The sequence below is a fragment of the Equus przewalskii genome, chromosome X (assembly GCF_037783145.1).
Source record: "Equus przewalskii isolate Varuska chromosome X, EquPr2, whole genome shotgun sequence".
Lineage (NCBI taxonomy): Eukaryota > Metazoa > Chordata > Mammalia > Perissodactyla > Equidae > Equus > Equus przewalskii.
This window is the reverse complement of record NC_091863.1, coordinates 112,698,320-112,723,311: the sequence shown is the minus strand read 5'-3', so window position 1 is coordinate 112,723,311 and position 24,992 is coordinate 112,698,320. Positions and strand designations below refer to the sequence as shown.

General features: G+C 45.7%; 1 protein-coding gene across 1 annotated transcript; it reads left to right on the top strand.

Annotated features, from left to right (window-relative positions):
• Positions 1–254: 254 nt before the first annotated feature.
• Positions 255–2,954, top strand: SOX3 (SRY-box transcription factor 3). Its single transcript, XM_070603962.1, has one exon. The coding sequence runs from the start codon at positions 255–257 to the stop codon at positions 1,596–1,598; it is 1,344 nt and encodes a 447-aa protein (XP_070460063.1). The 3' UTR covers positions 1,599–2,954.
• Positions 2,955–24,992: the final 22,038 nt, after the last annotated feature.

Sequence of the window (24,992 nt, the reverse complement as noted above, 5' to 3'; positions counted from 1 at the left end):
CCGGACTCTTGCCTCCTGAATAACTCTCATCACGTCACCAGGCCCAAGAGGGGCGTGGGGGTGAACCAAAGGGCTCCCCGAAGTTTTTTTTTCCAGCGAGGCCGAACGGGGGCTCGGTGATGATTGGCCAGGGCGCATCACTGCGAGCCTGTCAATCACGGGGCCTCCGGGTGGCGAGGGGCGGACCGAGCCCCAACCCCGGGGGATCCGAGCAGGTATATAAGGGGCCCGGCAAGCGCCCGGCCAGACAGCGAATGCGACCAGCCCGAGACAACGCATCAGGTGCGAGTAGCCCGCGGGTTCCTGCTGACTTGGCGCGGAGCACTTCGACAAGCCTGCCTTTCCCGCCCGACCCACTGGCCCACCGGCCCCCAAGCGCCCCTCCGACGGAGTCCCCAGGCCTTTTCACGGTGGCTGCTCCAGCCCCGGGAGCGCCTTCTCCTCCCGCCACTCTGGCGCACCTTCTTCCCGCCCCAGCCATGTACAGCCTGCTGGAGACTGAGCTCAAGAATCCCGTCGGGCCACCCACCCCAGCGGCAGGCGCGGGAGGGCCCGCAGCCCCGGGCGGTGCAGGCAAGAGTAGCGCGAACACAGGCGGCGGAGCGAACGCAGGCGGCGGCAGCGGCGGGGGCGCGAGCGGCGGGGGCGGGGGCAGCGACCAGGATCGCGTGAAGCGGCCCATGAACGCCTTCATGGTGTGGTCCCGCGGCCAGCGGCGCAAGATGGCCCTGGAGAACCCCAAGATGCACAACTCTGAGATCAGCAAGCGCTTGGGCGCCGACTGGAAACTGCTGACCGATGCCGAGAAGCGGCCGTTCATAGACGAGGCCAAGCGACTGCGCGCTGTGCACATGAAAGAGTACCCGGACTACAAGTACCGGCCGCGCCGCAAGACCAAGACGCTGCTCAAGAAGGACAAGTACTCCCTGCCCGGCGGCCTGCTGCCCCCCGGCGCTGCCGCCGCCGCTGCTGCTGCCGCCGCCGCCGCCGCCGCCGCCGCCAGCAGCCCGGTGGGCGTGGGCCAGCGCCTGGACACGTACACACACGTGAACGGCTGGGCCAACGGCGCGTACTCGCTGGTGCAGGAGCAGCTAGGCTACGCGCAGCCCGCGACCATGAGCAGCGCGCCGCCGCCGCCCGCGCTGCCGCAGATGCACCGCTACGACATGGCCGGCCTGCAGTATAGCCCCATGATGCCGCCCGGCGCTCAGAGCTACATGAACGCCGCTGCCGCCGCCGCCGCCGCCTCGGGTTACGGGGGCATGGCGCCCTCGGCCGCTGCCGCCGCCGCCGCCGCCTACGGGCAGCAGCCCGCCACCGCCGCCGCCGCCGCAGCCGCCGCCGCCGCCATGAGCCTGGGCCCCATGGGCACGGTGGTGAAGACCGAGCCCAGCTCGCCGCCGCCCGCCATCACATCGCACTCGCAGCGCGCGTGCCTTGGCGACCTGCGCGACATGATCAGCATGTACCTGCCGCCCGGCGGGGACGCGGCTGACGCCGCCTCGCCGCTGCCAGGCGGCCGCCTGCACAGCGTACACCAGCACTACCAGGGCGCCGGGACTGCCGTCAACGGAACGGTGCCACTGACCCACATCTGAGCGCCGGCCTGAGCTCGCCGCCCCTCCTCCCCCACCCCGCCCCGCACCCACACGTTGGGATGCCTTGTTGTTTAGCTTTGCTTGCCTGGGACTGTTGCCTTGTACCGATGGTGGGGAGGACAAAGTTTTGCTGTAGCTATCGGGTTTTGTACAAAAGCAAAAAGAAGTCTGGAGCAGCGGAAATGGGACTTTCTAGAACTCGCTGCTGCCCCACCCTCCCCTTTTGTAGGCTGGGAATCGCTGCGATGTTTGCAAAGAAAAAGCAGCCCCCCTCCTCCTCCTGGGTTCCTGGGTTTTTCTGTTGCATTTGAAAATGTTGTCTCCTTAGTTTGCTGTTAGCCGAGGAGTGAGTGAATGGGAGAAACGTACTCTCGGGGGAGGCTGGCCTGAGAACTGCACCATCCCCTCCCCCGGTCGTGTTGCATCTGTTTTCCTCGTGGGTTTTTGCGGGGCCGACCGCGCGGAGGGGCGCGGCAGCTAAGGCCAATGTTAATTTATAGCCAGGTGTTGCGTGTGTCTCCCGCCTCGCCGCCCCTAGCCGCGGGACAGCTTCTGTCCAGTCCGCGTTTAGGCTGTTGAGTTGGTGACTTCTGCCGTGATCTGTTTGATAAATATTTCGTCGCGCTAATGTATTCGGATTTCGTTTGGGTAGTGGGGAAGGGCTATTTTGTTTCAGGGTTTTCAAGGTTTTACTCTTAATTCCTAAATGAGAGATCAATAAATTTTATAACCAACATAATGGAGTCCTGATAATTTTGCGGGCCTGAAACTTTAGGCGCAGGTTGGGGAGGGGACCATCACTTGGTATTATAACCAAGGTCCTGTCCCGGGTGCGGGGAGAGACCTGGGGGAAGGCGGGCATGATCTGAAATGGTTTCTTTTTGACTCCTGGTAATCCAAAACACAGCGGCTCCCAATGTGTTCAACTGAAACTCCGAGGAGAAAGCGGTTTGTCTTCCTGGGAGCGTCTCCTGGGAGCCGGCACGCTCTGGCCGAGGCCAACACCCCGCGGCCACGCACTTGTTGAGAGCGGGCAGCAGCCGCTGAAGGCGTGTCTGCTGCGGCCGCCACGCGGGCCGGGGAGGGGCCACCCGCGGCCGCGGAAACCGGCCCCCAAAGGGCACCTTTACCTTTGTGCACTGGGGCGGGAAGACACTTGAGCCGAGCTGAAATATTTACAAAACGAAAACCCTTCGGAAATCTCAATGATCCTATTAAAAATAAATGGTTACAGGAATTCCTAGCAGGAAATAAGTACATTTCAACCGTGGCGGCTGAAGCGGCGGAGCCAGCATTCAACACTAGAAGGTTTGGTTTTATGAAGTACGCCTTAGATTTTAAAAGATGTCTAAAACTCCTGCGATGGCTTTTTCTACTTGACTTGTCAACCTAGTCCACGTATTTGTCTTCTAGAAGAGACTCATCTCAAGCCTCGAGGCCGCATTCTACTCCCCCCCCCAATTTTCCCCCAATCCCTGACCCTCGGGCATTCCACTGTGCCCCCCAAGGGCCCTGCGTTTCCCGCCTGGCCACAAGGCCCCAGTGTATCTGTTTGGGGCCGAGGAAGAAAACAAATAGAACGAGTGTTTTTTTACCCCCTCCTCGGCTGTTTGAGGTGATTTCCTTAATCCCTTTAATCCTGTTACCTCGCTATCCCAGAATAACTAAACTCAGTCTTTCCAGTAAGCTTGGCTTGGTGCTCTGTTTTTATCCTCATACACTCCTGACCACAGGTTTCTTTGCTTGAGGTCTGCTGGGACTCTGGGCGACAGAATCTCCCGTAAATTGGTCCGAATTCCACATTTCCAACCGGCTTCCTTTGTGCGGGCCAGCCATTCACCTGCGGGCCGGGGCAGGCCTCGGGGGGGGGAGGGGCGGGGGCTTTCCGCGGCTTCGGGGGTCGTGCCCGCTTTTTACACATCACTGCGGATCCCGGAGACTAAGCTCACCACGCCTCCCCAAGAAAGGTCGGGTCTCCCAGGGAAGGCAGCGCCACCCCTCCCCCGCAGACGCTGGCACTGCCTCCTCCACCCACCGCACCCCACCCCACCCCGTACTGTTCAGCTTGGGCTGGGAATGCTCCCGACGGTGATTTACAGACCCCGGCGCATTGCCCTCAACCCGGTGCTCATCCCGGACCTGCTGCGTCCGGGCTTGGGCGAGGCCTCTGTGCCACTCCCTCCTGTCCCCGTCCCAGGACCACAGACCTCGGGGGTTGGTGCTGCAACCCTTGCTGCTGTGATCGGAGCAAATCCACAGGTCGCTGCGTCGGTGAGCCTCCCCCTACTCCTCCCACCCCGTGCTCCATGTCCCAGGGGCGGGAGGAAACTCTTGTCATATCCACCCCGCTATTCATATCTTTCACAGTGTTTGGGCCTCAATAAAATACCTGTCCGTAGGTTACTCTGGGTTCAAATTGCTAGCAATTGGGGACACAAGTTTGGTCTGAAATGACTCCAGGAAAGGGAGGGTGACAACAAGCAATTCCACCCCGCTGAGGGGGCGGTGCCAACGGGGGAATAAACTGACAGTGCTCCTTTGGAAGAGTCCATTGTGCTGCTGCCTTCTTAGAAGTGCCAGGGTCACCCTTTCAGCGGGTCTCACTTACCGCTCACTCCCTCTCTAAACATCCATGGCTTTGTGCTGCGCTTTGTCGGATTCCCAAATCGCCTTTAAGAGAAAAGATTTCATCAATTACATTTGGAAGATTTAAATATAGATGAAAGATAATTTTCTTTTTAACTCCAGCAATAGCGAAAAGAACTGAACTCAACTGGAGTGCAGCTTCCATCCTCCAGGCCGGAGGTTTCAAACTAGAGCACCCGGGCTCCTCCCCTACATACTTCTACCGGGACAAGTGCCCCTTCACCCGTTTATAGATTGGGGTTCTGGTGAGATTTAATTTGAAATAAGAGTTCTGCTACTTAAATGGCAACAATAACAAATTCTGGTCAAACCCCACTCCTGCCTCCTCCGGCTTGTTTTACATATGAGGAAACTGGCCCCTAAAGGGGAAATGACAGTGCTCAAGGTTGCTTAGCTGGTTCGACAGCCCCACTGCGGAACCAGCCTGGGGGGCTCTCCCTCTGCCACAAGAGGGGAGAAACCGATGAAATCCCAGCCCCAGCTGCCTCTCAAGCCCTTAATCCATCAGGGCCTCTAGAGAAAAGAGGTAATTCCTGCCACACAGACACCTAGAAGCCCCTGCTTGGTGAATGGTTAAGTGACGTGGGAGCATGGGGTTCTTAACAGGAGAGAAGACCAGCTCACCTTTTAGTTTCCCCTGACAGGAGCAGAGCTACCTTTTGGTGGGAATTATCCTACATAGAGATTTTCTTTCCTGTCCTGTCTGTATAACTCCCCTCATTAATCTCCCTTCCCGAAATCTACAGGGTGAGAGGGCATCCAAAATGTAGCAAAGATTTATAAACAAAGATGCGTACACACCTCCTTGTAATGGTACAACTTACACACAAGCCAAATGTGCAACAAATAGGAAAGGTTATGTAAAATATGTTTTCAAAAAAGACTACTTTGCAGATACTAAAAATTGTGTGTGAAAAGATTTTAATGACACAGGGAAATGCTTAAAACACAAAGTGAAAAGAGCAAGATGCACAAAAGTCTACTGAGTATATATGACCTATTTAAAGATAAGTATATATGACTGGACAAATACCCAAAAAGGCAGGGTAGGATTATGAATAATGATTAGGCGTCCTTATATTTTCTCGTACTTTCCAATTTTCTCTGACAGGATTGTATGCCTGTTATCACGGCAAAAAGCAGGTTGAAAATATATTCTCTCCCTATCTCACATACAGAAGTGTGTCTCCTTGCGAAAGAAGAAAGTTCAAGCTTTCTCGTCATTTGTTGTCGGGGAGGACAGGGCAGGGAGCCCCGAGCAGTAATCCTCTAGCTCTCCTCTGGGTTGGGGCCTGCAGTGAACACAAGCGGGAGGAGCACACCAGAGCCACCCCCACCAAGCAGCCTCCTCAGCAAGCAGGAGCAGGATCAGATTAGTGACGGCTCCGTCATTCTTCAGACCCACTCACTGGACAAAAAGACCTCCTTGGGAGCCAAGCTGAACAGCCTGGGCTGTGGGGAGCAGGGGCCACTGAGGAACGAGAAGGCACATAAACCCAGGGGCCTGAGCAAGCCACACTGCCCTCTTGGGAGGGGTGCAGAGAGCAAGCCCAGGGGTTGAGTCGCAGGCCAGGCAGAGAAGGTACTTGGTGAGCACCCACCAACTAAATGGACACAATATGCTGTGTCTCTCCTCCCATTGCCCCCATCCTCTTCCACACCACTGTTATTTCTTGCTGGACCACTGCCATGGCCTCCTACCTCTTCTCCCTGCTTCTACTCTGCTCCCTACCAATCCACTCTCCCTAGAATGCTCCCTCCACTTGTCAAAATAAATCCTATCATTGTCACTTCTCTTCTTAATAACCTACTCGTGGCTTCCTATGGGTCAGTCTTGGGAAAATATCCCAACTCCTCCAAAGCTTTGCTGGCTCCAGCTCCTGCTGCCCTCTGTGGGCTCAATTCCTTGCACTTCTACTCCTCTCTCCCTCAACCACGGCCAAGATTCCTTTGAGACATGTTTGTTGAATAATTAAATCATGGTTGCTGATGGCTGCATATCTAAATAAATTCTAAAGTCCACTAATCATCTCAGATAAAGATTATTATGCACAGTATGTATTTTATTTTGCATCTATGGGATTTCCCCAAATCCGCACATCAAGTGCAGATTTCCTGACAATTAATAAAATCTACTAGCAAAAACACATCTTTTCTTTCCTGCCTCAGGGCTTTTGAACTTGCTGTTCCTTTTCCTGGAATGTTCTTTGCCAAGCTCTCCCCTCAAATAGTCCAGAGTCCTCCGGAAGATCTCAGTTCAAGCATCACTTCTGGGAAGTCTTCCATTTTGCCCTCCTCCAGAATAGGATCTCCTTGTTAAAAGCTCTCATAGCACTGGGTACCTCTTCACAGCACTGATCCCAGGGGGCATTTTACATTCGTTCGTGTGATTCTGCCTATTGTCAATCTCTCTCCTAGTCTGTGAGTTCCATGAGGGCAAAGACTGTGTCTGATTTGTTCACCAATACCTAGCATGATGCCTATTCCATATTAGCCTGTCAAAAATATATGTGGAGTGTCTACTGCATGTTTAAGGAATGGGTGCCCTGGGGACTTTAAACTAGTGGGGTCAGTGCAAGCCCATGAAAATCAAGACTGAATTTGCCACCTTGGCACCATTCCTTGCCAGCTGTAGGCTCTTGAGGACATCACTTACTCTGGGTCTCAATTTCTTCAGGTGTCAAGTGGAAACAACAATGTCGTTGGTCTGTTGTGAGGATTCAAAGAAACAAACAAACAAGAAGTGATGCTTTCAGAGCTGAGCACAATGTCTGGCACACAGCCACCGTGCAGTGCATGTTAGTTACGGTTATTACCTTTCTTAGCAGCGTTTGTTGACTTCGGGGAGGAGCTAGTGCTCTCTGGTCAGATTCTGTTCTTCCCACCATCACAAGCGATGTTTCTCATTGCTGAGGCCAGTTCTTGCTATAGAAAGAAGGCAAACTGAGACATCGTCATTGAGAATGAACAAACTATATGACACCAAAAGCATAAACACTAAATAAAAAAAATAGAAAATTGAACTTTGTCAAAATCAAACTTTTTTGCTTCAAAGGACACCATCAAGAAAGTGAAGACAATCCACAGAATAGGAGAAAATATGTATAAATCATATATCTGATAAGGGGCTTGTATCTAGACTATACAAAGACTTAAAATTCAGTAATAAAAAACAAATTACCCAATTAAAAATGGGCAAAGGCCTTGAAGAGGCATTTTTCCAAAGAGAGTATACAAATGACCAACAAGCACATGCAAAGATGCTCAACATCATTAGTCATCAGAGAAATGCAAATCAAAACCCTGATGAGATAGCATTTCACTCCATCTAGGATGGCTATAATAATAATTTAAAAATAGGCAATAACAAGTGTTGCTGAGGATGTGAAGAAATCGGAGTCCTTATACAGTGCTGGTGGAAATGAAAAATGGTGAAGTAGCTTTGGGAAACAATCTGGCAGTTCCTCAAAAGGTTAAACATTGAGTTATCATATGACCTAGAAGTTCTACTCCTAGGAATAATCAAGAGAAGTGAAAACATACATCCACAGGGCCGGCCTGGTGGTGCAGCAGTTAAGTGCGCACGTTCTGCTTCAGCGGCCCAGGTTTCGCTGGTTCAGATCCGGGTGCAGCAGACATGGCACCACTTGACAAGCCATGCTGTGGTAGGCGTCCCACATATAAAGTGGAGGAAGATGGGCATGGATGTTAGTTCAGGGCCAGTCTTCCTCAGCAAAAAGAGGATTGGCAGCAGATGTTAGCTCAGGGCTAATCTTCCTCAAAAAACAAAAAAACAAAACAAAACAAAGAAAAAAAGTATGTACACAGAAAAATTTGTACACTAATGTTCACAGCAGCATTATTCATAATAGCCAAAAAGTGGAAATAATCTAATTGTCTGATTAATGGATAAATAATTGTATGGTATATCCATACAATGGAATATTATTCTGCAATAAAAAGAGATTGAGTACTTGTTATATATACAGGTTAGGATACAAACATATATTACTAGCTCTGTCAACTGATGAGAATGTCTAGAAGCAATGACATTGCAGTAGCAACAAGCACACCCAGCATCTAGATCTTAGCTTCTAATCTCATTTTTCAATAAAAGGAACCAGGGCTCTTTGGGGAAATGGCTGATTCTAGGACTGGGGCCAGAAATACACAAAATGAGTCTGGAGCATCTTGTAGTGCTGAAAAGTAAGGAAAGGTAAGAAAGAAGGCAAGGAAGGAGGGAAGGAAGGGCCACAATGATGCGAATGTGTGAAAAGGACACAGGAGCCAACTAAAAGAGCTCCCAATGACCAAATCTGGAACAATTCCAGCAACAAAAGGAATAAAGTAGTATTAGATTATAACCCAAAGTATAGGGCAAATATCCAAGCATCCACACCAATATAGATAAATAACTAAGTAAATGCATAAATGAGGGGAGGGGGAGAAATAAATCTCCTGTGCAGAAGTCTGAATAATCCATGGAAATACTCTGGCTTCAGCATGACTCCCAATCCCTTAAGTGTGGGCTACTCACAGTGACTCCCTTCCAAAGAGAATAGTGTGGAAACAGGGAAAAGAGTGACTATGCAGTGGAGAAATCTGAGCAACACCACCTCAGCCAGAGGATCAAGGGCAACATCAACAGTGATGTCATGGTGGTAGCAGGCACCCTTGATATCATGTGATGAAAATGGCGCTTTTCCGCTGTGGTCTTCCCCCGAAAAACCCATAATCAGTCTAAATCATGAGAAAAACGTCAGAGAAATCCTAATTGAGGTACATTCTACCAAATCTCTGGCCAGCAATCCTCAAAACTGTCAAGGTCATCAAAAACAAGGAAAGTCTGAGAAATTGTCACAGCCAAGAGTAGCCTGAGGAGATGTGACTACTAAATGTAATGTACGTGTAATGTGGTACCCTGGATAGGATCCTGGAATAGTCAAAGGACGTCAGGGAAAACTAAGGAAGTCTGAATAAAGTATGGAGTTTATTTAGTACTAATATATCAATATTGGTTCATTCATGTAACAAATGTAGCATACTTACGTAAGATGTTAATAATAAGGGAAAACTGGATGTGGCAGTATATGGGAACTCTCTGTACTACCTTCCCAACTTTTCTGTAAATCGAAAACTGTTCTAAAAAGTAAAGTTTATTTAAAAAAAAAGAAAGGAAGTACTGATACATACTACAACATGGATGAACCTTGAAAACATTATGCTGAGTGAAAAAAGCCAGTCACAAAAGACTACATATTGTATGATTCCATTTATGTGAATGTCCAGAATAGAGAGAGAAGGTAGTTTAGTGGTTGCCTAGGGCTGCAGGAGTTGAGAGGAAGTGGGCAGTGACTGCTAATGGGCACAGGGTTTCTTTTTGGGGTGATGAAAGTGTTCTAAAATCAATTGTGATAATGGTTGTACAATTCTTTGAATATACTAAAAACTATTGAAATGTACATTTTCATGGATGAATTTTCTGATATCGAATTATATCTCAATAAAGCAGCTATTTAAAAAAACAAAAGCAAAACACCCTGGTGGATGGTGGTAGGAAAGGTGTTTGGGAGGCAACTCGTCCAGTACTAGGGGCGGCTGTGCACACCAGGCGCTTCCTCAAACCCGAATGCATTCTCCTAACCTAGACTGTTAGAGCAGGGAGAGTCCCCACAAATCAGCCAGTCTAGCACCCTCCTCTTACATAGAGGGAAACTGAGGCCCAGAGGAACATGAACATGCCAAGGTCGCACAGCTTGTTAACGCCAGAATCAATGAATTAGAACTTGAATATCCTGGCTCTGTTTAATGATTTTTGAGACTATCTCCCAAGCTGCCTTTAATAAGTTTTATTATGTTTCTGTCAATCTCCACCATGAACCTCTTCTCAGTTGGAGGGTAGATAGAAAAGGGCAAACCATTACCAAAAGGATAACAAAATAATCTTTTCATTTACTATAAACCTAGATTAAATCTCCAACAGGGTTCTTGTGGTAGCAACTCTGCTTGAAACACCTTTTAAAAGTGAGTACTTTGTATGTTAAAGGAAATCTTCACTGAGAAAAAAAGTTTCTGTTAAAAAAAGTAATTAAGATCTCATTTATTTTTAAAATGTTATTCTCTATGGAAATATCAATAAAATTTAATGGAAGTTTCAATTACCATTTACATTTTACTCTTAGATTTTATTAATATGCTTTTATATATGGATCTTGGAAATCCTTGATGAGCAAAAATAAAACATGTATAATACTTACTATACATTATTCAAAACATTTACCGAACTTTAATTTTTACTTAACTATGAAACCATAAAGGACTTTTGAAATATATTTGAAATGTTTTGCCAAAGCCCATGATTTATTTATTCCATAAATGTTTCTTAAGGCATTTTATGTGTCAGGAAGTGTGCAAGGATCTGGGGACAACAGGAAGTTGTGGGGCTCACAACGTAGGGTTGGAGAGAGAAGGTCAATGGGGACTCTGTCTTGAGACAGAATGAAATGGAAGGCATTCCTCTGTAGATCCAGGGTCTGTGAGAGGGCTGAAGAAGGGGCTTCCTGGAGAAGAGACCATTTAAGCTGAACCTTAGATAGTATGTAGCACTTTTATAGGAAGAGATGGAGTGGTGGACATTTCAGGCTGATAGAATAGCATGAAAAAGATGCAGTCATATATCTTGGAGTCAGGGAACTTCACGTGGTTAAATAACGTGGCTGTAAAGAAAGGGGGCACAGAGATGTGGTGGGAAATGAGGCCAGAGACGTAGAAAAGGTCCTGCTCGTGGGCCTCGAGTGCCATGCTAAGGTGTTGCACCTTTACTCAGCGGGAACTAAGAAAGGATTTTGGTCAGCGCTTTATAAAGATCAACCTGACTGCAGTGTGAAGGACAAATTAGAGAGAAGAGACTGGAGGCAGGGAGATTGGCCAAGACGCTGTTTCTTTTGATTCAGGCAAGACAGAAGGATCTGATGGGGTGTAGAGGCAGTGAGAATGAGAAATGGTAGCATCAAGAGATAGGAATCTCTGTTCCACCTTGGGTGGGGGTGACTAGAGAGAGAGGTGGCGTTAACACAGGTAGTGCAAGAAAAGGAGTCTAAGTTGTTAAACTTTTAAAGTGAAGGGAATGAATTTTTATATGTGACTTTAGCTTGGTACTATACAATTCTGTACAGTTCCCAAGCATTCATATACACATCACTTTTGTTCAAATGAACTATTGCTCCATCAAATTTAATGTGGTTTTTATGGTAATAAACGCCAATTCCATCTACTGATATTGCTCAATTGAAAATAATTCTATTTGTTGCTTTATTAACTGCTCAACTGAAATACCATTGATTATTTGCAAGCACATAGTTTGAAACATTCAAAATTAGCCTGTGCACTCTATTCTAAAAAGACCGCTAAGGTACTTTCTAACTTTAAGATTCTTCTACGAGTCTCTATGTGCAGAAATAGGATATCTGTGATGTCAAAAGCCCCAAGCAGTTCAGCGAAATTGGAATGGTAACAAGCTTCTGTGCTCACACCCTGGGTAGGATAGTGGTGTCAACACCTCCAGCAGAACTGATAGAGCTGTCTTTCAGTCTGTCTGCGGGCTCTGTTTACATTCTGCAGGTTAGCTAGAAACGCCCTCACCACCACCAAACCCTGAAAAAGATCTCTGAGTCAACCTGACATCTTCTAGACTCTCCATGTACCGTATTTCTTCCTGTAACAAGCTCTCCTGCCATGTTACTTTACATGATTTCTTTGCAAAGAATAAATCAGGCTGGGTGTGTAAACAACATATAAACTCTAGAAATGTTGCCAATAATTACAAGCAGTGGAAAACAAAGCAAATTTGCTTAGCATTCTTTCAACTGGAACTTATTCCATTTGGCGAGGGCTCAGGTAAACCTGAAAGGCGGAGAAATTCGCTAACGTTTGGAATCTTTAATAAGGTAAAACTGGGACCCCAATATGGCTGCAAAGTAAAGGAAAAGTATTTTAGAATGCTAGGTAACTGCTTGGGAGAAGATATACATAGATAAAACACACATTCACACACACACACACACACACACACACAAAGACCAACACTTTGATGATAAAGAACAGTCTCTTAACTGTTGAATATCTCCAGAGTTCTGGAACCTCGGTCTCTGTACTTCCTGAGCCACCTCGACGTCGATATTCCCAAAAGTCAGTCCATATGGTTTTGCTGAGCCTCAGACCTTTGGATCCAACTGCCTCTTGAATATATTTACTGGTGTGTCCCATGGGCCCTCAAACTTCGACTGGATCAAACCAATTCATCATTTTCCTTCCCTAAGCAACAGCTTCTACTCTACTTTCCATCTCAATTAAACAGCATCCATGTCTGCCTAGACATTTCTTTCCCTCTCACACTCCAACCCAACTGTCTACCATTTCCAGAATCCATCTGCTCTTCATTTCCATTGCCTTAGTTGGGGCTTGTATTACTTATCCATTGCTGTGTAGTCACCCCAAATGTTAGCAGTGTAAAACAACAGATACTTATTACCTCACCATTTCTGTGGGTTAGGGATCCAGGCATAGCTTAGCTGGCTCAAGGTCTCTCATAAGGCTGCGGCCAAGGTGTCGGCTGGAAGTTCAGTTCTCTGAAGGCTCCATGGGGATAGGATCTACTTCCAAGGTCACTGATGTGGCGGTTGGCCTACCTCAGAAGATCCACTTCCCAGCTCACTCAAGTGGCTGTGGACAGGCCTCTGGTTCCAGCTGGCTTTTGACCAGAGACATCAGTTATTTGCCATCTGGGCCTCTCCACAGGGCAACTCACGACATGGCAGCTGGCTTTGAAAGTCAGTCTTTCTGTAACCTAATATCGGAAGTGAAATCCCATCACCTTTGCCGTAGTCTGTTCTTAGAAGTGAGACAGTAGGTCCAGCCTGCACTCAAGGGGCGGGGATTACACAAAGGCATGAATATAAGGAGGTGAAGATCCTTGTCCACCAGAGGGCCCTTGTTCTTTTTCTGGAATACAATCCATGCACTAGCATCCTAACTGGCCTCTAAGTCTCCAGAGTCTCCCTACTCCAGATCACCGTCCACACTGAGACCTGAGTGATAGTCCTGCAAAAACAATCTGATCATGCAATTCCACTTCTAAAACATCCCTGTTGGCAACCTGTGCTGCCCACAAGACCAAGTCTAAATTCCTTAACAAGCCATTCAAGGCCCTCCACGATTCGTTCTTGGCTTCTTAGCTCTCCAGCCTCATTTCCTACTGCCACATGCCTCCCTACAGCAATACCAAACTTCTCATGGTTCCCAGGTTCCTGGAAACAAGCTGGGTTCTTTTTAGCCCTTCTACGGTTTCAGGTGATTCAGAGGAGTGTGTGCTCCTCTCACTGTCTGGTCTTGTTTTCTGCCCACCATCCTGCAGGGCACAGCTTCAGAGGCTCCTCCTCGGAGGTGCCTGCCCCGATTCTCCCTGCCCTTCTGGTCCCTGAGCTCTTTGCATGTAGTTCTATTTAAGGAACTTGCACAGCGCCAGGCACATACTATGAGACACCTGATGAAGGTTTCTCATTTTCTTAAATAAAAACAAATAATGCTAAAGATATTCGAAATTTTTAAAAGAGAAAAGAAGAAAGGACATAGATCACTGAAGTTCAAATAAGGAAGGGCCTGAGACAAAAAACGATAGGGCTTGTCCAAGGTCATACTGCTATTCCATGGCAGAGATGGAACGACTAACTAACTAATACCAACTCAAGGGCTCTTCCTACTACTAGCAAAGTACCTGCAATGCTTCCAGGTTTCCTGTTGCCCCCTAAAACCTATGATTCTCTGGAGGTGGGAGAAACAGAAGTCTAAAAATAACTCTGCAGGTGGTGCTTCTCCCTCCCTCTTGGGTCCACGTACGTCCTAGTGCTGTCTCCAGCTTGTGTGAACATGAACTTCCTTTGTGGTAAGGTCATGAGAATCACACTAATCTTGGGTCAAGAAATCTGAAGAAATTGCATCCACGCTTTGGTTTCTGTCGTAGGGCTAAATTTGTTTGCAGGAGTGTACAGTTCCCTACGGACCACTTCCCGTGGCCCCCCCCCCCCCCCCCCCGCCCCGGTAGCTGCCTCCCTCACTTTCTGTCGGTCCACCAAGCACTTTTCTTTCTGGGTATGTGGATTTCCATTTCCAGGGCTACAAACTCCAGGACATTCATGAGGAGAAAAGTATGGGCAGCAGAAGGTTCTCTTTTCCTTCTTCTTCCTTTTCTACTGAATAAATCCTTAACATACCAAAAAGAGCTGTCCAGAGATAACAAGAACTTGCAGCATGTGCTGCCTGAGGAGCTACAGCAGCAATGGCCATTCCAGTGACAGTCCAGTCCCTGAAATCAGCAAGAACGAGGAATCTGACAGGAGGTGCTGAGGAGGAATATGCTGCAACAGCTCAAGAGGTGCTGATGGGGGGAGGGCTGTGGCAGGGCGGCTGGTTGTGCTTTAAAATCCTAAAGATACGGCCAGGACCTTGCTAGATATTGTGTACTTCCAGGAGGCAGAGAAGAGGATTAGGGCTCAAAGTATAAAGCCAGCGAGTAAGTCTCTGAAAAGAGCTTGGGCATTGTAATCAGACACACTTCAAATCTCAGCTCCTCCCAAGGTCTATACAGTAGTTGGCTTTCCTTGAACATGTTTTGTTAACCTCTCTGAGACTCAAGTAGCTCTTCTGTAAAATGGGGATAAAAGTAGTATTTACGTTATAGCATTGCTCTATGTTTAAATAGGATGATGCGTGTAAAGGGCTTAGTGCTCAATACATGGAAAATATTACCTTTATTATTACAGACCTGGGAGAATCCAAAATGCCCACATTCCAGATGAACATAAGACCATGACTTCTAACACATCAATCCACAGAGCTTTCCAAGGCAGCTACTCAGTTTACTAGCTGTGTGACTTTGGGCAGGTTTCCTAGCCTCCCTGAGCTGCCAATTTTGTTATCTGCAAAGTGGGGATAATAATGGTATTGACTTTATAGAATTGTAATAAAGATTAAAGCAAAAGCTTAACACAGTGTCTGGTATATATTATTATTATTATTATTATTATTATTATTATTATTATTCTCTACACAGCCTTGCTACAGCTTCATGCAACCCTGTTTACTTTCCTGCTGCAGTGGAAAGAGCACAGGCTTTGCAATCAGACAGATCTCAGTCTGAGATGTTTAGAGTGTAGATTCCAGAGTCCCAGTGCTCGGGTTTCAACCCCAGCTCCATCACTTACTACCACGTGACCTTGGGTAAGAACTTTAGCTAGAAGTCAAAGATTTATCTTAGATCCTTTGCTTACATTTCAACAGCACACACTAGCCATAGAATATTCTTAGGTCTGAATTGAAATCTTAGCAGCATATTTATTTTCAGAAGTGATTTCTGTAATTTTACAACCCTCTTCGCAGCCCCTGTGCATTACTGTCACCTCTCTAGTCCTCAGTTTCCTCATCAGTAAAATGCTGACTATAACAGCACATACCTCAGAGTTGTGTGGTGGCCATCCATCCAAAGTTTGGCTCCAATGTTAAGACTGATGATGCCAAGTACATACCAAGAGGGTATGAAAAGGTTTATTGATTACATAATGGGGTTTTTATGGGGCAAGCAGGGCAGGCTTTCCAAGCTGGTCCAAAAATGGCTTGAGAGAACAACGCAAGGAGACTGGCCAGGGGTTTTTATTGTGGTTAGCGGGTGGGCAGAGGTGAAGGCTCCCACATGTGGGCAGGGGCTTGTGTGGTCTCAATTTCCTGCTGGCACTAAAGGAGGGGGCACCCAAGCTTTCTTATCAGCTTGCCAAGATGTGGGGAACGATGGGAAGGGAAAGGTGAGGCTTCAAAGCTGTCAGTAGTCAAACATCAAAAAATGGAGTCAGACCTTCCGTTATTATTCAGACCACAAATCTGGATAGAGTCATTGGCTTTCTCTGTTGCAAATCTATGATTTCCTTATATTGGGGGTTTCCCGGTGTAATGGAAAGCGTACTTAATGGGGCGTTGGGGAAGCTGAGGTCTGCCCCTCATTAGCCCTTGTGAACTTAGCTTAATCACTTCGGGGCCTCTGGTGTAAAATGAGGGGGTGGGACTGGACGTTCTCTAAGGCTCCCTGTGGGTGTAACAGTGTCTGAGAGGCATGGTGGTTCGCTCACTCTTTAAGTAGTACTGCCACAGAATGAAGAACCACTTGTTTTCTTTTTCAGCCCACTTTCTACCATGTTCCAGATGTTGTTACACCCCTTGCTATTCATGTCTTTAAGATAGATTTAAACCGGCAGAGTAAAAAAGTAAACCAAAATTAGAGACTAAAAAGACTAACTCCAGCTTAAGTATCAATAGATCAACTATTGTTCCACAATTTTCCTGCAGTCTGAAAAAATGCTACATATCACCCGTGTCTGAAAGAATCCTAATTTCACCATTCTTGCAAAGCACTATTTTTGTCTTTATCGTAAAGACGTGTCCACTGAAAAATATTCATTTGGGATGAAAAAGGATGAGAGAGATGGGGAAGAAAAGTCCTAGAGATATAGAACATGTTTAAAAGTCTTCCCCCAAAATTAGAAGATCATACGTCACCTGCATAAATGACTGTTTCCATCCAAAGACGGTTTCCACTGGTGAGCAAGCTAGTACCACCGTGTCTGGAGGGCACTCGGGTTTGCAGGACAAGACACAGAGCTACAGCGAGTCTTTGATGGACATTTCTCAGGGACAAATGAGATTGAAAGACGATTTCCCAGGGGATTGGAACTTGTTTACTCAGAACAATTCCTGATGTCTAAACTCTCAGATGTCCCTCAACTCAGCCACGCATAAGAACATTCTTGTTGACAGTGAGTTTCAATTTACTTTTGATCACTTTCTTCAAGCTTGTCAGCACTTCAATTGCAGTTCATTTGGGGAGGATGGAAGGGCCTAGACTATGAAAGAGCACAGTGGACTGGGAGGTAAGCCACCCCAAGAGGGCATTGCACAGGATTGTGCCTGCTAAAAAAATGATGACCATGTCTACCTTAGTCAGGACCACTCTACCTTCTTTGGATCTGGGAATGTCACAGGATGTCTCTGTGCCCTTTCTGGTAGAATACGGCACCACACAAGTTTTCCATCTTTTATACTGAATCTCACGTTTGAGATATATGCCTACACATCTATGTATCTATAGAACTATGTATGAATGCCCTAGAGGAGGTACTCTACTATTTCCACATGGTGAGGAGTGTCATTCACGTGCCGTGGATCTCAGGGTCACATCCATGTAACATTTGAGTCTCCTCTTCAGCGTCCCAGCCAAGTGGATGGCCAGCTTGAGTACCCCCAGGGACAAACAAATCACTACCATGTGGGGCAACTTGTTCCCTATTCAGAAAGCTCTTACTATTCTGCATTGCACCTCCCACCCACTCCTCCTAATTGGGACTCACAGAGTTGCCACCACATTTGTTCTGGGGAAGCCCTGTGCTCTATGCTTGTTAATCTCCAGGCCATCACTCTCACTTCTCTCAACTTTTTCTCATTTGAATGGTTCTAGATGCCCTTTAGCATATGTCTCTCTTCAGAAAAATTTGCAATGTACGCCTCCGTATATCAGCCCGTGTAGCATCCAGAACTGGAGACTCTTGTACCTCTCCAGGGGTGGGGTTGACTATTGCAGAGCAGTGCAAAACTCACTTCCCCACTCTACAGAGCAAGTTTCAACAACCCAGAAGTCCATGGACAGGCACACTGCACTGCTGACTCACCTTAAATTTCATATTATTGAATTTAGCTACTCAGTCCAGCTTTCATTGTTAGGTCCTGATTCTGTCATCCAACATAGCTTTCCCAGATGTTATTCTGTGGAGGTAGCTTGGCCCAACTTTTTAAATATATATATTTATAGATACACACACACACTATATATGGGATATATGTTTGTCATATATATGGGATGGATATGTGTGTGTGTGTGTGTATCACACTGAGATTGCCACTTAGAATTAAAGAATTAAAGAAAGCTAAGTCTGGTCACTGGGGAGGTACCTACTTATAATTTTATTTCCCACATTTGGACAATGGGAGTAAAGGAGACGCTGATTTCTAGTCAGGTTCACCTTCTTTTTTTTTTTTTTTAAAGATTTAATTTTTTTTTCCTTTTTCTCCCCAAAGCCCCCTGGTACATAGTTGTATATTCTTCGTTGTGGGTCCTTCTAGTTGTGGCATGTGGGACGCTGCCTCAGCGTGGTTTGATGAGCAGTGCCATGTCCGCGCCCAGGACTCGAACCAACGAAACACTGGACCGCCTGCAGTGGAGCGCGCGAACTTAACCACTTGGCCAGGGGGCCAGCCCCTCAGGTTCACCTTCTAATCCTGTGCATTTATATTTCTGTAAACTACCTCTGGCCTTATACTCATGTGATTCCTGGCATGTCATCAGGCCCCTAGTCTCATATCCACATGAAACGTTCCACCTACACTGAAGTCACCACCACACTGGACTCTTAGGCCCCTTGCCCCAGGACCCAGGGTTTCACTTGAATGCTAACCCAAAGGAATCATATCAGATGTAAAGAGAAGTAACTTGGACAGTAAGGGCCGCACGCTACTGGGGTAGGCTCCTGAGAGAGGCTGGGGTCTCTCTCCAAGAGGGTCTCTGGGGACACTCCTGGAAGGTTTTGTCAGGGAAGGAATCCAAAATGAAAGAGTCAAAAATCTTACATAGTTGGACCTAGATCCTAGAGAGCTGCTACAAAATATCCAGCAACAATAAGAACTCCATCAGTGGCATTGCCTCCAAGCCACAACCCCCACAGCCACTAGTTCAGAGTCACTTGCCATTCTAATAACTCAGGGCCAGACTGAAATCAAGACAGGCGTGGTTGCATGTCATAGATGACGATTTTAAAATGTAGAAAGCCCCAGAAATCTCAGAATCTGACCTCCATAGGGGCTGTTAAATTGAACAATCTACAATATTTTTGGTCCCAAATATTAGCAACACCCTCCAAGTGTCAGCAAATATGGAAACTACTTGCTAAAACTGTTGCTTCTAAACAGCGACATCCTTTGAATCTACCACTGGCTGCCGAATTCCAAGAGACTCTCCTCTTGTGATTCACTGACCATGTAATTGACCATGGAATTTATTCAGTCTTTTCTTTTACTTGTATCTAAACATATAGCAAAGAGAGTTTCTTGTTTCTTTAGTTGTGGAGAGATTAAATGTAACAGCTTGCGTTATACGCTCTGAGTGATAAAGCATTTTTATTTCCTGAAGCAGATAAATAAAAAGACACATGCACGCACGCACACACCCACACACATACATGCACACACATTCATAGAATTCTATAGAGGGGCCAAAGACGTCGTATTCCAAACCCCTCCTCTTACAGATGGGAAATTTAGGCCTAGCTAAGGAAAGGGATTTCATCAAGGTCACACCAGGAGTTGCTGCTGGAAGCTGGACTAGGACTTAGGGCTTTTGACTGCCAGCTCAGAGTCCTTGCCTCCGTACAGTGCTAAAAATCGATTTAAAAAATAATGCCAAAATGAATATATCACATATCCTCTTTGATGACTGAAGGGACCTCTGCTAGGGAATACTGATATTTCATCTAGCGTGAGAAGCACCACTTTCTTTTTCCTTCCTTTCCTTTGGAAAAAACTAAACATTCTTCAGAATTCGTTTGGCGATATATTCATTCACTCATGAAAATGAATATCTAGAACAATTTAAAAATGTATTTAAAAACTCAAATATGTATGCATCGTTGGCGCTCAAGAAACACTACTCTGCACACATGTAGAAATATAATATCATACGTGACTCCGGTCCTGAGTTCAAAGGCTCACTATGCTCATAAGTACATCTGCATTTGGCAGACGATGAATTCTAATCTTTGCTTCAAAACTATGATCACCAGTTACCTAACTTTATATTGCGATTAATGTAATCCATATAACAATAAATAACATGACAGTGTTACCCAGTGTAAATTAAAAGAATTGAAACACTGCCCAGATTTTAGTCTAAGCAGAACTGAGAGCAGGTGTTAAATTCTCCAGTTTTCTTTTCAACTGCTTTCTCAGCATGTTTTTTCTCAGTTAGGGATGTTTACTGACCCCAAGATACCCCTGGACATCTCATCCATATGTTGGCAGAAAGAAATGCAAGTGACCAGGGAAAGCTTAGCAGACGGCCCGATGTCCTTCTCATCAGAGACCTTAGGAAACGTTTGGCTAAGAGAGTACTTTCCCTCACAGGGCTTAGTTTCACACCAGCAGCTGCTGAGAATACTTTAACCGACTCTATAACTACCCATTTCCTAAGGGGATTTTTGTTGTATTATTACTGTTATTCTTTTACTGTTGAGTTTTGAGAGTTCTTTATATATTCTAGATAGTAGTCCTTTGTCACATATGTGGTTTGTAAATATTTTCTCCCAGTCTGTAGCTTGTTTTTTCATCTTTTTAACAGGGTCTTTCCCAGAGCAGAACCTTTTAGTTTTGATGAGGACCAATTTATCAGTTTTTCCTTTTACAGATTGTGCTTTGACTATCAAGTCTAAAACCTCTTCATCAAGCCCTAGACAAAGATTTTCTACCGTGCTCCTTTTCTAAAAGTTTTGTAGTTTTACATTTTACAACCAAGTTCATGATTCATTTGAGTTAATGTCTACATAAGTTGTGAGGTTTGGGTAGATGATATTTTTTGTCTATGGATGTCCAATTACTCCACCATCACTTGTTGAAAATGATACTGAACTGCTTTTTTTTACCTTTGTCAAAAATCACTTGGGCATCGGGGCCAGCCTGGTGGCGTAGGGGTTAAGTTTGTGCGCTCCTCTTCAGCGACCCAGTGTTCGTGGGTTCGGATCCCAGGTGCAGACCTACCACCACTCATTAACCCATGCTGTGGCAGTGTGCCACATACAAAATAGAGGAAGACTGGAATGCATGTCAGCTCAGTGACAATCCTCCTCAAGCAAAAAGAGGAAGATTGGCAACAGATGTTAGCTCAGGGTCAATCTTCCAGACCAAAAAAGAAAAAGATCACTTGGGCTTACTTGTATGAGTCCATCTCTGAATGCCTTATTCTGCTCCATTGATCAATGTGTCTATCTGCCAATACCCCACTGTTGTGATCACTGTGACTTTATAGTGAACCTTAGTATCAGGTACTGTGACTCTTCCTCTGTTATTCCTCCTTTTCCAGGACGTTTTAGCTATTCTAGGGCCTGTGCCTTTCCAGCTAAATTTGAGAATGTTTATCCATGTTTACAAATGAAAACAAGACCGGCTTTCACTCAGTTTCATTCTGGTATTAAAATTCTCTGTACATAAGTTTCCCTATTATTGTCCACACTTGGGGCGGACCGCTCTCACTGCCTTGCCCTTGGTAGGCCACTGCTCCACTCAAGATTAAAAAGAAAGTGCCCTTATTAGTGTTGGGTTTGTGACCTCGAAATACCATTATTTTAGTGTGTGGGGGTGCTGTCGGTGACTTTCTGTAGGGTGAGATTTTGGTCCTTCTGAAGGCCTTCAGTTGCTTACAGCATGGGGTGGGGTATAACATATACCACCATGACATAGGTGAGCTGGAGGTGATGTTATTGTCTGTCTTTTTGGGAGGCATGTCATTGTCACATTGCCAGCTCATACACATCACATCTCAACCTAGCTGCGTTCTCCCCACAACACACGCAGAAATACCACGTCCTTTTTCCCGTTTGTCCATGGGATGAAGTGTGGAGGAAATTTGGGTTCCACGCCCAGTCCTCACCTTGTCCTCATCTTCTGGCTAACATCTGGCTAACTGTGGACCTGCTGATCTGGACCCCTGCCCTGCAGGACCCCATATCCTTCCTTTCTCAAACACTGCCTCTTCCCATTCTTCCCTGCCTCCCCACATCAGAGAACTCACAGAGAGACACATACACATCTCTTTTTCACAACTTGTTGATTTTATTTTAATCATCACTATTGGTGTACCCTGTAGGGGTAAGATCTGTTCTCTACAAGGCTGACTATTTCTCCACAGCTCTTCTGGAGACTGGAGTAATAGATAGTTCTAGGTCTCTGGGCCTCACTATGCACAGGGAATTACTTGGATCAGTAGAGTTCTCCAGGATCTCTTGCTTCTGATTCTGTTTCTTATTCAACATGTGGCAACAGACAAATCTTGTTGGCCTTGTCTCTCTCTTACGCTTTCTTGAATGGGTGATAGGTTTTTCCGAGGATGTTTCAGCTACGCATGCTTGCAGCGGCATCTCTACTTGCTTGGCTGTCTTCTGCACCTGCAAGAGCAATATGGTGAGCACAGAAGGGCATTAATTTGTGGGAAGAGGATAGAGACTGGATGGGAATGGGGCTTCATAAGAAGCCGTGCAGGCTGAGGAGGGGGTTTGTGCCAGGCAAGGACAGGGTATGGGTCTTAGGTGGGGCATCGATGGGGAAGAAGAGGAGTATGGGTAGGATCATCTAACTTTGGCACTGTCTCTGCACTTGTATGAACAGGGGGTCATCCTCTCCTTCCTTTCCTGAGCACTCTGGATGGTTGGTCCATTTCTGTGCTGTTGAAGCCTCCCAGCAGTCTACTGCAGGCCTCCTACCCTCCCTATATATACCCTCTTGAGGGCAATAAGGAGCCACAATTTTCAGCTTTGTTTGGTCATCAAGGCACTGCTCTAGCCAATGGTAGCCTGGGGTAGCTTAGACACCACAAAGCCCCACTCTTGACACCTCTAGTAGAGTGGAGGGGTGGGGAGAGGAAGAGGAGGATTCTGGAGAGGCCAAGATGCTGTGGTTGGAGAAAGGAGATTTCTTTAACAACTCATAAAGAGCCTTCCCAGACTGACCTGCCACCCTCCTCCTCTTCCCGTGTTCCATTCTGTTGATGCACATGGCCGAAAGAACATGTTTCCTTCAGGTCGTTCCCTATGGTCACCCTATCAGTGGTTCCTTCTGTTCTCTCTCACCCTTCTCATCACCTAGTATTTTGGATGTCTTATGTAAAATTCTTCCAAGATCATGTGGCTATATTTACATCTCTGTGGAGATGTGAATCATCCCATTTGCCTTCAACAAATTTCTCTTATATGCTTATTTTTATATCGTCTTCAACCTATCCATGGTTTTTACATTTTTAAACGGTCGAAAAAACAAAAAGAAAAATATTTCATGACACAAGAAACTTATATGAAATTCAGATTTCAGTGTCCATAAATGCAGGCTGTGGTTTTTCTGTTTGTTTGTTTTGCTGAGGAAGATTCACCCTGAGCTAACGTCCATTGCCAATCTTCCTCTATTTTGTGGGTGAGCTGCCACCACAGCATGGCCACTGATAGAAGAATGGCATAGGTCCGTGCCTAGGAACCAAACCCAGGCCACCGAAACAGAGCATGCCAAACTTAACCACTGGGCCCCTGGCGCTGGTCCCATAAATAAAGTTTTATTGGAACATATACACACTTCATTCTTTTAAATATTGTCTATGGCTGCTTTTTCACTAAAACAACAGAGTTGAGTAGTTGGAATAGAATCTGTAAACCCTAAAATATTTACTATCTGGTCCTTTAAGAGGAAGCTTGCCAACTCCTTCTCTATCCTGTTCTATTGACATATTTGGCTATTCTGCTCAGTTTAAGCTTATTCTTTTTTTCCTAGCTTCTCAAGGTAGAAATTGAAGCCATTGATTTGAGATCTTTCTTCTTTTCTGATATAGGCATTAGTACTATAAATCCCCCATTCCCCATAACTACTTCTTTAGCATCTTCCCAGGAATTTTGATATGTTGTGTTTTCATTTGCATTCAATTAAAATTACTTTCTGATTTTACATTTGAGTCTTCTTTAACTCATGGTTCATTTGAAAATACGTTAGTGTCTAAATATTTAGGTATTTTCAGGATATCTTTCCATCATTGATTTTCAATTTAATTCCCTGTAGTCAGAGAACAGATTTTGTATGACTTGAATCCTTCTAAACATATTGAAACTTATTTTATGGTCCAGAGTATGGTCTATCCTGGTTTATGTTTCATGTGTACATGAAAAAATGTGTATTCTATTGTTTTTGGGAGGAGTGCGCTGAAAAGATCAATAAGTCAAGCTCACTAATAGAAATGTTCAAATGAAGTTTTTCTGTCTACTTATTCTATCGATTGAAATTCTACCAATTCTGAAATACGAGGCAAAAAGATCATACATTTGAGAACTGTCAAAACTAAAGTTCAAATCATGGTTCTACCACTCACTGTTTGTGTGCCCTTATATTAGTCACTTCACCTGTCTGGGCTTCAGTTTCCTCATCTACAAAATGGGCATACTCATCGTACTTACCCCACAAGTTCACTGCGGGAGGTGTGAAAATATATCAGACAGCTAGAGACTTCTCATGTGGAGTTTCAGGGAATAAGAATTACTCCGCACAAATTTTCTTATTATTTGAAAAGTTAGTAGGGTTGTAAAGGCCCCTTTCAGTTTTCAATTTACTCTGTCCATCTTTATTTAAGATTGTTATTTATCTGGCCATGTAGTCACCAGCAATTTAACCAAAAGGGGTGTAGATTGGGTGTTAAATGTCTGTAGAGCAATAGTTGAATATAATATAAATAGATTTCAAATAAAGAATAGTTGCTTGTTAATAGCCCTCCCCTTGTGTAGCCCCACCCAAAGGAAGATTCAGAAATAATGGGTTTAATAAAAAGAAATGCAGGCATCACAAAGAACTAGATGAATGTGG